Source organism: Lissotriton vulgaris, chromosome 1_1 (assembly GCF_964263255.1).
Source record: "Lissotriton vulgaris chromosome 1_1, aLisVul1.2, whole genome shotgun sequence".
Taxonomy (NCBI): domain Eukaryota; kingdom Metazoa; phylum Chordata; class Amphibia; order Caudata; family Salamandridae; genus Lissotriton; species Lissotriton vulgaris.
In genome coordinates, this window is record NC_141685.1 from 533,058,712 (window position 1) to 533,071,181 (window position 12,470).

The 12,470-nt window shown below is 42.2% G+C and overlaps 1 protein-coding gene across 1 annotated transcript in view; it reads right to left on the reverse strand.

The window, feature by feature from the left end:
• The window catches only part of LOC147747432 (uncharacterized), a 342,871-nt gene that overhangs the window by 170,938 nt on the left and 159,463 nt on the right, over window positions 1-12,470 (reverse strand). The window contains exons 28-29 of the mRNA XM_086953898.1: window positions 6,293-6,556; window positions 2,086-2,343 (exon numbers count right to left, since the gene is read on the reverse strand). Coding sequence (XP_086810024.1) covers window positions 2,086-2,343; window positions 6,293-6,556 — 522 coding nt within the window. The remainder of the gene's footprint in view (window positions 1-2,085; window positions 2,344-6,292; window positions 6,557-12,470) is intronic.

Consider the following 12,470-nt stretch of genomic DNA (forward strand, 5'->3'; position numbering starts at 1 on the left):
GTGGGCAGCGGTGGTGTGAGTGTTGGGAGACAACCTCCTCCTAAATTAGTGATTCAGAACAAAGTGGCCAGACCAGCACACACAACATGCCATACATCTGTCCTCCCAGAGAGGGAGGGGTCCGAGTTGTGCTAGACGATGATTCATTGCGCCTACAGTACAAGTGAATATGTCTTAAGCAAATGAGGCAGCATAGGGGGGACACTATGAATCGTTACCTCATAGTGAGGCTCAGGTGGGCAGGGACAGGAGCTGGACACCACATCTATACCAATCTAGACCGCCAACCCCCTCCCACCACTGAATTGCATTAATAAGCATATCAGACAACAAAAATGCTCCGTCCAACAGTGGTCCCATGGTGTCTTCTTATCGTAGGAAGTGCTTTTTTACGCTTGTCTTCGTGCCACTTGCGGCATTTATTTACACCAGCTATTTGATAATGTAGTAATTAGGGGATAGAGTGGCATTCCCAGATTTACGATTGGCTGAGCACTTGAGGTAAGAAGGCATCATGCTTCAGTTCAGCTGGTGCACAGTGATAATATGGAATCCTATCTTGAGGGGCGATGTTAGAAAGGTCTAACTTCACAGAACTTATTTGAGGCAGGCATTTGACATATCAGCTTGACAGCTTGTGGTCATTCTCCTATGACTGCAACAGATGCTTACCTGTGACGAGTTTCCCTCATGCCCCTCTGCAAACATGTATTACATGAGATTCGTTCTTTACAGGAAAATACAAACGTGGGTTACCGAAAAGCAATAAGTATCCCAATTCAATGAATTTAAAACAGAGCATGTAGCAAACAGTTTTCTTTACCTACTTTTTGCAAAATGCAGAACTATTTTCTATTCCAATGAAAGCAACTAAAGAAAATAATTGGCCTGAACTTCTTCATTAAACTCACTTGTTTTATGTCCCACTCTTATGTCCATAAAGTACTTTTCGTCATAGACATACCTATCAAGTGGTCCACGTTGTGCTTTTCTACATTTGTTTAACAACGAACACACATTAGCTCATAGTGGCTGATTGTGGCCACGTTCTCCACATAAAAATATAATGATATAAACCATATGAAATAATGCAGTCTATAGTTCACAGTGGCGTTTTACAGTCATCGTTTCAGGAAGGGGAGTCTCCTATTTTGCTTGAGGGTATACAATCTCGCCACTGCCAAAAGATGTCATTTGGTTATTGTGATCATGTATTTCGGTTGCGCCCAGGCCATGCTTGACACCTTCAAGCAGTTGTGGCTTTTTATCATACCTTCTGTTTTGCTTTTACTGCTATTGGTAAAAACAGCTTCTATGCTGAAAGTGTCACATGTGGCAACGGACTATGTAATACTGTATGGGTGTCTATGTACCCAGTCATGTTAGTGAAGGGTGTCTCTATGTAGGTCCCTGAGTTTTATCTGTGGATATAGCTGATTGTGTGTATGTGGCTCATGTGTGTATGTGGCTTGTGTGTATTTGCAACAGTGCCTCGATGCACCTTACTTTCTTGTTTTGTTTTATTGTAATCATTTATGCCTGTATGCTATGTTATGTGTTTTTATGAGCAGCCAGTCAACAAAATCAGAACCCATTGGCTTGTCAGCTTGTTCAGTTTCCTAATGTGGCATTCCATCGAAGTGCTCTCCTACTCCTGAGAGATCAAAGTGTCAGTTCCTGTAAGGACCAATTCAAAGACATACTGGCCAACCATGATATACAATCTCATTTCAACTATCTGCCCTCCACTCAAGGGCAATGCATGTTTATTGACAGGCTATGATTGGAGAGGATAAGTCAGCAAGAAGGGTATTATGTGAACATTTCTAACTGTAAATAAGGAACCCATAATCTCAAGAACATTGGTCATAACTGTTTTTGGGAGGGGGAATAGAGTAGGTGTGTCCGAAAATGTCTGCTGCATGGGGACGGGTGAGAAAAGGATTTGGTGACAGTGGTTTAATTCCTCTCATAATAAAAAGAGTGATGTTGGTAAACACAATAAAGTTTTAAAGGTTTCTTGGTACTGGGTCGAGTTTAATGGTAATGTTTATTCCATTCTATAGGTCCAAAAGTAAACCTTACCTGTACGAAAGTCAAAGGGCGCAAGAGGGCCGCTGCACTGTTCGTTGGATGCCGAGACGGATGCGTTGTAGGTCTGTCCACACGGCAAGTCGCTGATCTGGCAGACCGCACTTGTTGTATTGCATGAGTAGAGCTCTCCATCAGGTGCAGTTGCTGTTGTCACATAACTCGTACTTCCAGGTTGGACGTCCAACGACAACGCCAATATGTTGGTTTCGCAATCAAGGTTTACCTCTGCAATTGTCGGAAGGCACGGAGCTAGCGGGTGAAATATTAACCGCCATTAAAATATACTCATGTCCATGGGGGAACACAGGAGGACAAATGCACAAAGGCATTCAGAGGAGATGAAGTAGTACTTCTGTAGAACTATTTCTCCTGCCTTTTATCAGGGGATAATCACATGCAATGAATTCATAGAAAAAGGTCTGTGCCCGCTTTTCACTTTACTAATAGGTAGATGGTCAATTTGGGGTACGTGAAGTAGTATACGTATAGCTCTATTTCACATAGTCGTAAATGCCTTTGTGACTTGGTCCCTAGTAATTTCATGACAAAGCACAGTGATGAACATTTGATCATTAGAAGATATCTTCACAAAAGCTACATTTGCAGAGCCTGTAAGGGGTGTAAGAATTCCCAACTATCAGTATTCCGTAATTGCATAAATTAATTGAAATCAAATGCAATTTAGACAGAGGAATATCAAATATTAATTAGAGATCAATCAAAAAGGACATTATTTATAGTGGACTGCCACAAAAAGGTGACAAACATGTATTTTAGAAGACCTGTGAGCTGGTCATATTTTATACAGAAATTAATAGCACATTATTTCCTGAGTCCCAGTAACATAAGGTGTTCGCAAACATTTCATATGTTGCTTTTGTCGCTATATGTCGTTGTAATTAATCATTCTAAGAAAATGCAGTAGCACATTACCAGAATTCACCAAACAGGTTAATCTTTTTATATTTAGACCAGAACATTGAGTTAGGAATGGGCATGATGCTATAGAGGGTCAGACAAGAATTAGAATTAAAGATGAAAGCTAATTGACAGAGCCTATGCATGGCTGATTGTGTCATGATGTATTGCTAGAAAAACTTTGTCAGCCACAGAAAAACTAAAACATTTCAACTCACATGCTTGTGCTAGCACACGCATGGACAGACACACACACTCCCTCTTTCTCTCTCTCCCTCCCTCTCTCTTCAATATGGGGCTAATCTCATTGGTTACTTGGTAAACAGATAGGTGCAGGAGCCTATACATTTTCTTAGGAGCCCCCTTCCAATGCTGCCAAATGCGAGTTTTCCGAATTATTCTATCACCACCCTACACTTCTGTCTCCTACTGGTTCTTTTCTTCCATTTGTCTCTGCTTTAATTCACTTCCTCTTTCTTTCTCCTTTTTTGCCTGTCTTTCTCTCTGCTTTGGACCAAAGTCTGATGATGTAAAATAAGTCCTGATCCCTAAAAATGAGTCTGGGTACCAACCACCTGCAACCACTGGCACAAATTAAGTATCAGAGATCATATCACATTGATCCATTTCGACTATTGATTTCAACTCAAGGATTCTTCAGTGACACCTACATGAGTATACGCTAATACATATCCTCAAGTTATTCCTGTTTGAAAGAGGTCTGGTTGATTTAGCACTATTCTTTCATCTCAGCAGCATAAATCCAGTTGACTCAAATGGCACAATTATGTGAATTGGGTGGGTTTAAGGGGCTATGTAAGGAATGGGTGCATCCAGTATTCAGGAAATGTTTCCTGGTGTCATCTGAGCGGAAGGTTTGGCCTCAGTAGAAAGTACTTCCACAGTTGTGTTTTGGTGACCTGAGATCTGGCAGGAAAGCAGGTGAGGAGCAAGAGTTCCTGCTCATTGGGGATGAGTAAACCAGGAAGATGCTGGGTGTTTTGATTTGGAGAGTTTTATAAATAGGGGTGAGTACCAACCGAAAACTAGGAAAGTTGTGCAGATATCTCCATCTCAATGTTGAATGAGTGTGGGGTAAGTGTGAACTTTGGCCCCTACCATCTGGGTGGGCAACAAGATGGCTTACGGACCATGCTAGGCACTAAAGCACATAGAGAAGGACGCTTTCCTGGCAATCATGTAGCGAGAAGAACAACGAAAATCAAGTACTATACAAAACCTCTGCTTTATTCACTTCACCTATGAGCAAGGTATGAACATGCAAACAGACAGCAACTATCTGAATAGTCACAATGGAACACACACAATTTTCTTGTTGCTGAGAGTGCATATCACGCAAGGCGATTTAGGTATGCTGGCATGCAGTTTGGTCCTTTGGTACAGCAGCTGACAGTCTTGGAGCTGGAGACCCGGAACGCCATCATTTCTGATCTGTTTTAGGACTTTACGGATTGCAGGTTCCCTTATTGGTGTTGGGGACCTCTTCAGAGACATGAGTCAGAAAGAAAAGGCTGAGTAGTTGGTGCTGGCGATGGTGAGACAGCCTGAGTCCTAGCCTCCTGATAGGTGCTATTTGGGGCCTCGGAAGAAGACCGGGTAGTCACAAATGGATAATTCCTCGATCAAATAACACCCATTAATCCTGGTTGAATTGAGTGAAAGTAGTTATTTTATTTCACACAACATTATGATCATTTCACTCGTTTTTGGTTTGTCATAGTGCAACTTTTAGGAAAAGGGAACAGCCGACACGTGTTTCATGGTTGAACCACGATCATCAAATCTGCGTCAGCATCGGCGTCTTGATCATAATGTTCCACTAATAACTCAAAAATGTACAGCTTCACCGTTGACATCGTGATGTTAGAATGTAAAAACTAGCCTTGAGAAAGACCTGGCTCTAATAGCCACATAGGGCGAAACACGTGTCAGCTGTTGCCTTTTCCTAAAATTTGCACAATGACAAACCAAAAACGAGTGAAATGATCATAATATTGTGGCAAATTAAAAGAACTACTTTCACTCAAATCAACCAGGATCAATGTGTGTTATTTGAACGAGGAATTATCCTTTGAAAATCATATTCTTTTGGAAAGGAGGTACACCTGCTCACAACCCTTCACTCAACTGTATATTTAAGGCTGTGAAGGTCCAGAGTCTTGAGCAAAAGTGCCTCCGATAACAATAGGTATTCATATCCAGAATCAGGATCCCTGGGCCGTTCTCTTTTCTCTCATCCATGGTGGAGATGTTTTAACTTGGGTAATAGTAAGGAAAGTCAGGCCAAAGATGAAGCACAGCTGACAGGAAACATTCCTGGCCAGACAGAGGCTACATTACTTGGTGCTAATGGACCTGTCCGTCATGGCCAGGATGCGACCTACTCTTTGGTGGTATTGCACTTATTGCTCGCGGCCAGGATGAAGGTTAACTGCTCCTCATTATTATTGGGCTGGGATAAACTACCTGGTCCAGGTTGTTAATCACTCTGTAATGATCCATATTAAGAGCTGGAACATACTTAGATGTGCTACCATTAGTTAGAAAACAGCATAGGAATATGTGGGGTTTCCTGCATTGATGTTTGGGGCCGGAAATCATCAAAGTCTACTGAACCACAAATAAGGCACATGCAAGTGCATCTCCTCTCAAATCTTAATCACCAAAAGACAATTAGAATGAAGAGAAAAGTGTTCTCAGAGGTTTATAGAGAAGGTTTGGAATCCTCAGCTTCAAGTGACAGTCGTCAAAATTAGATTATTTAAATATACCTTGCAATGCCCTTTTTCAAAGGGAATGGTTCCGATTTTGAAGCCCAAAATTGACAATTTTCATTTATCCTTCTTTGTCCACTGATTTCATTGAATATTAGAGCTTGTTCACATTTTGATTTGCAAAGGCCAGTTTTTAACTTTTTGGTGACAGGACATTGATCACAGCAGTTTCACATTTAGACATTGCAATGAAACTGAGAGAATGACATTGAGATAGAAAACTTAGAGGAAACAACATACAAAGAATTGGGAGCACTATTACTTTTTAGGCAATTAATTGAGGAAAAATAGTAGATGCCTTGAATGATTTATCCCTAAAATTTGCTAATGTGTTAATAATTAATCCACTGTGTTTAGTTATCAGTCCATAGAAAGCATTAGCACACAAAAGTCATGTTTCCTATATTTAATAATTCTCAAACAATCATGTTGGCCAGTAATCACTATTATAACCTGTGAATTACCCGAACCCCTTGATTACCTACCAGATATAAGTTCGGCGACGGCACTTGGTGCGCTGTTGCAGCTTTCCCCCATGGCGATGACAGTGACATTGAATGTTGTGCCACAGTTCAGCTGGTTGACACTGCAGCTAGCCTCAGTGGAGTTGCATGGATCCACCATGTTGCCGTTGAGATCGGTAACAGATGAGAGATAACTTAGAGCGCCATCCGCAGCATCCCAGGACAGGACTGCATCATTACTTTCACAATCAATCCGTGTTGCGACATTCGTTGGGATGCAAGGCACTGGAAGTAAAATAATACTGGAATTTGTGATTTTTTCGGAATGCCAGCTTGATTCCATCCCAACTGGAATGAGGCACATATAAAACGTCATATCCTGTTCTGCTGCCCTAAACCTCCTCTTTCTATACAACACGCTTATTGTATTAGAATCTCTACAGGCATTTGTTGTGTTTTATTGTATATTTTATTTAAAAACACTTATGCAGCTCTTTCTACCCGATTATTGGGGGTGGTGAAGCGCATGAGCGGGGCAGTGAGCACGCTACCCCCTTGGGCCGTGAATGGTCGGTAAAGTGTTGTAATTGTTGTCAGCTTACGTAGGAACAGCAATAGTGTCCTGCATGAGTCATGTGAGGAAGCATATAGGACTTTAATGGAGGAAAGGTATGTGAGAGAAAGATGTGCGCGGGCTATTGAACTGTCCTTCACTGGCACTTACCTTTATTCTGCAGCCTCTCCGCGATGCCTACTACACATATCTAAAATGTTTTAGGAGGTTGATCCACTTAGTACAATTACAAAGGTAGTTTGAATATTTATTTCATTTTGTTTTAAATGACACAATCAATAGTTAATTTTTCTGAAATTCTTCCAATGTACTAGGTAAAATGCAGAGAGGACGATTAATAAATGTTTTGCTTCAAGTCCTGCATTTTATACTAGAGGTTTGTATTCGTTTGTGGGGTGTTTTTGCAGGTGTATTTTAAGGATGAATTTCTAAACCACAGAATACAGAATGTACAATGATGGCTTTTACCAAACTTATATTTGCTGCTTTTTATGATATTTAACGGGCAAGTTACATGTTGTATTACAGTTACCCGTCTCCTATGATAGAATTTAGATTAAACCGGTAGCCGAGGAGTGATAAAATACCATGACAACAAATGTTTTTAGAATTTTGAAAGTTTTTGTAGGCAGATTGATATGATTTCTGGTAGCCAAGCAGATGGACTTGTGAAACATTTTGCATTTCATTTCCACTGAAATACATCTTGATAAACCGAATTCGTAAATAAAATCTGCACCCTATCAATTTGCAAAAGTTAGTTATTTATTATGAGTAGCTCAAAGACTGCTCTTACAAACTCCACAGACCTAGAACATTGCGAACAGGACCTGCTAGGAACACATTCGAAGGTCAGCTTTATGTTGCTAATTCCTATATTTGGGTGTTAAACTGGTCCTAATGGGTTGTAAGCAATGCCCAGACAATTTCATCAAGTGCTAAAATAAAATTATGTAGTAATACTATCATAAAATGTGGCGTTTTATGCCACATAATTTGCATTTTCTTGCTAGATAATTTATTCAACCCTGCTGCATAATTTGTCCCTCCCTTACAGCAGAATTCCAGTGGCCCTGACCATACGCAAGCAGCCAGCCCCACAGATGTATATATCTCGCATTGCTTCCTTGATGCACAACACCCAGTGGTCACTTCGTGCCCAACAGCCAGTGCATTCCCGATGCACATCACCTGTGCACCCAGTGTCCCTCTGAAGCAAATGCTCTTGTGCCCTTTGCTGCTGTATAGGGTTAGGTGCGGCTGCTTCGTGCATTAACAGTTTGTTGATCCATGTACATAAGTATATGTATGACTGTTTAAACCGATGCCTATAGATGTGTTGGTCTGTGTGCAGGTGTGCAGGCTCTATATGTGAATATATGCTCTTGCACACCTCTAGTTGCATGCGCTACACAAATCAAGCCTGTTGGTTTGCCAAGAAGTATTTAAATTTGAAGTCATCCATTTTTAGGAGCAATGCATGTAACGTGAGCTTTGTGCATATAGAACAGATTCGCACTTATGGCAGAAGTACAACCATCATTTGAAATTCTGTATTCGAACTTCAACAAACTGGTGAACATCTGTGATCACGTTTGTTTGCACTGCTCTCGAGATATGCATTTGGGTGTACTTAGAGCAATGGAGTAATCATATTTTCCACATTCACATAAACATAAATGAGGAAATCCTAAATAAAATGCAGGCTATATATACTATTAACTATGGATGAGTTTAAATTTCTCAAAAAAGAACATCCGGTGATGCCCGTAGTTCATCAATTCCCAAGATTCATAAGAACAGTATAAAACCTCCTGGCTGCCCAATCATTTAGGTTTGCAATAGTATAATGGAAAATGTAAGCAAATACGTGGATTGTTTTCTTCAGGACCATGTTAAAAGACTGCTTTTTTTGTCCTTGACACAGGGGACCTACTAAATAAATTAGTGGGTGTTGAATGGCAGCCTGGGTTTATGGCACTTGCCCACTTGGGCTATATTCTGGTGTGTCATCGAATATCACCCATATGAATTTTAAATAATGTGGATGGTCTGAGGGAGATTTAGTCTTATATTGGCTTTAATAGTTCCTAGCCATCTCTATATTTAGCAATATGAGTTGTTGTGATCAGAATTTTACAGAGTTTTAACGGCATAATTTTGGGTATTTATATACTTTTTAAAACATATATATTTATTTATTTATATGTTTTTATATTTATTCAATATGCTGTTAATTTATTGACACTTCCAAACGCGTAATGGCGGTTTTGGTGTTGGGCATACAATAAAAGAAAATTGCACCATTCAGTGGGTTTGCCTCGTCTTTTTGCTACTCTACCTGAAGACGTCTCTTTGCCATATATATATATAAGTGTATATATATATACAAGTTAGTGCTATGTAAAACTGCAACAAATATATATATGTATACATATATATTATATATATTTTCTTTTTTGTTGTTGTTGTTGCTGTTTTACATACCAGAAACTCGACCAGAAGGTTGTGTCACACCGTACCTATGCACCCTGGGCTCAGGGTGTGGGTAGTAAAGGGGGGTACTGTGATGTAGTCAATGGGCCTGGCATGAAAACCGCATCTCTTATCCAAAGGCTAGGAGCACTAATCATCTGTGTTTTATGTTCCTTTATGTATGGTGGATCCATGAATTAGGTACCGGTGTGGTGATCCACACCGCAATGACAGCGAGATGTGGACAAAGAAGTAGGGACTGGAAGATCCAGAATTGGTGTGACAAGCGGTGGTAATACATGCTGCCCTTTGCCAGACTAGAGGCCTTTATGGCACAATGGACGTGTGCCTAGTCAGGGCCACTTCTGCTACGTGGGGATGGGTCACTGCTCACTATCTTTCAGTTCAAAAGAGTCATGGGTTTGGCCATCCAAGACGCTGGGTTGGATTTGGCTAACTTTGGGACTGACTCCTTTAGAATTTGGGCGGCCACCGAGGCAGTGGCAACGGGCCTAAGGGAGGAGCAGGTCAAGAGGATTGGTAGGTGGTCCTCTAACTGTTATAAGCGCTATGTGCGGCTGCACACGCTCTAGCCCATTGGTTCTGTTTCAAGTGAATTGCAAGTTTCTTTATCCTGTGACTCAGAGAGAAGTTTGCGTCAGTACACTGTTACATAGTATCATGTGCACTAGTGTAGGTTTTAGCCTGTCAGTAGGGCAATACACTGACAGATGTTTTATTTTCACGTTTGCTTGCAGTTTCATGAGGCCAGGGTGCATAAGTTGGGAACAAGAATAAAGTTTCATGGACAGGGCAGACTGTGCGTGGGGCAATTTAGGGAGTTGGTGAACCGCGCTTTAAAAGAAAGTAAGGGACCACCAACAATCCGGATCCTGCACCTAGGGGTTAACGACCCGGTTCGCCTGGGACGAAGGGTTTTAGGAGCCACTCACTGAGATGGGATGGATGACGAAGAGGTGCCGCGATGCTATGGTCGTCTGCTCTCACGTGATTCTAAGGTTCCAACGGATAGGGGGGAGTCAATGCAAGCATTGCATCACGCAATAAAGCGGATCAACAACAAGTTTGATAAGCCCTTCGGGACCCCAAAACTGAATTCAATAGGACATGGGTACATCCGGCGTGATCATTTCATTTTTGCAAGACGGGTTTCACCTATCATTCATAAGGAATCAGGCATTCACGGAGGACATTTTAGCATGGTTGGAAGGCGCGAGTTACAGGGCATGACCTTCCTTGTGGGCTGAGGGGGAGGACAGATACTCGGGCAACTATGCTGTCCTGTGGCAGTAAGGGCATGATTGGTAAGCATAGTCTTTGGTCCTTAGCGGTCAGAACCATGTAACTCCAGGGGCAGTGACAGCCGGTAGGTAGGCTGTCGGGCTGCGGGCCGGGGGAGTCAATCATTACAGTGGGCCTGTGGCCCCACGCGGATACGCATTAGGGCGCAAATATGCAGAACTTTTTGCAGCCGCCGTTTATGGAGTTTAAGGCACAGGGCGTAGGGGGGGGGGCCAGGGGAAAGTATCCATCCGATAAGCTGTACTCCCTGCGCAAGCCAACACCGGCAGAGTAATTTTGTAGTTTGCTGGGATCTGGAGTCTGCCAGTCATTGACCTTGGCATAGGCTCTAAAGGGGACACGCAGAATGTAAATATATGCATTGTTAGAATTACGGTAGGAGTGTCGTGTGTATTATAGTTTAAGGTTTGCCACATTACATCATCTGTCTAACAATGCATCCAGACTTCCTGCGCAAATTGGACTAAATGGTAATAACAAATGTTTTTAAATTTTGTAATAAATACAGCAGGGGTTACACTCCCTAATCCAAAAAATGGTGTGGTCTTAATGCTTGCCTTGAAGGAGGGAGGGAGACCTCATCCATACAAGGGCTATGGGTCCGAAAGGTACAACGGGGACTTAGGGAGTACTAGGCCATATGGGCAAGTCCGAGCGTTAAATTAGCGCGCACCGCCATTATGGCGGTTGCACTGGTCTCCGGGGGCAAGGAGGAGGTGGGAGCACTCCCACCTCCCCTGAGCGTCCAATAGGCGATGTTCGGCAGGGCATGAACCGGAAGCACTTGAGTGCTTCCGGTTCATGCGGGCATCCAACTTTGGGGTCCGACCGGTTTAGACTGGCCTAGCCAGTGCCCCCCCCCCTTAAAAAGGGGTGCAGGGAGCAAAACAGTCTCTTGTTCCTTTTCTCCCACAGGCACGGCACCCGGGCCACATGCGGCCCATAATTTGTTTTCCCCACCCACCATCCCCTAAGCAAGGCATTTTAAATGTGTTTGTCAGTAATTTATTTGCTTTGTTCTTATAACTGTTTTTTAATTTTGTAATAAATACGGCCGGGGGGTTACACCACCTAATCCAAAAAATGGTGTGATCTTAATGCTTGCCTTGAAGGATGGAGGGAGACCGCATCCATACAAAAGCTGTGGGTCCAAAAGGTACAATAGGGACTTGGGGAGTACCAGGCCATATGTCTTCCCACCAGGTTGAGCTTCGCCACTATAGGCAGCTGCCTTACCAAGCTGCTATTAAAGGGCTCAAGTGGGCGCTATATTTCAGCAATTGCTTCTCAATTAGCTTTGTTGCAAGATAATGAGATGGGCCCAAAAAGCAAAAAGGTTTTTTCTGTGGCTCTAAAAACCTTCTCTTTAGATTCTTGCCAGCCTTATAAAATGTACAAGTATCCTTTGTACATCAGGTTGCACAGAATGAGGAGAACGTCCATGCAATGATGATAATGGACACGGAATGTAGCGAATGGGTTGGGGCTGAGGAAAATTAGAAAGGATTAAGATAACTAAAATGGAACAGGAAATACAGGTGAAAAAGCAAGCTAATGCCAAGTAATGGATTGAATGGGCACTAAAAGAAGCACGTGGGCTGGAAAATGGCTTCATGCACCAGGAATAATTAGAACAGCAAAAACAGAAATTGTGGGCATGGAACAAGAAGAAATGGCCACCACTGAGGAGGATGGTACGTGATGAGGAGGATGACTACGAATGATTCAGGAATTAGAAAATGGTAAGGAAAGCAAAAGAATGGATAAAGAAGGAGAAAACTGCACAAAGCGGGGAGAAGATGGGCAAAAGAATAGGTTGGCAAAGAA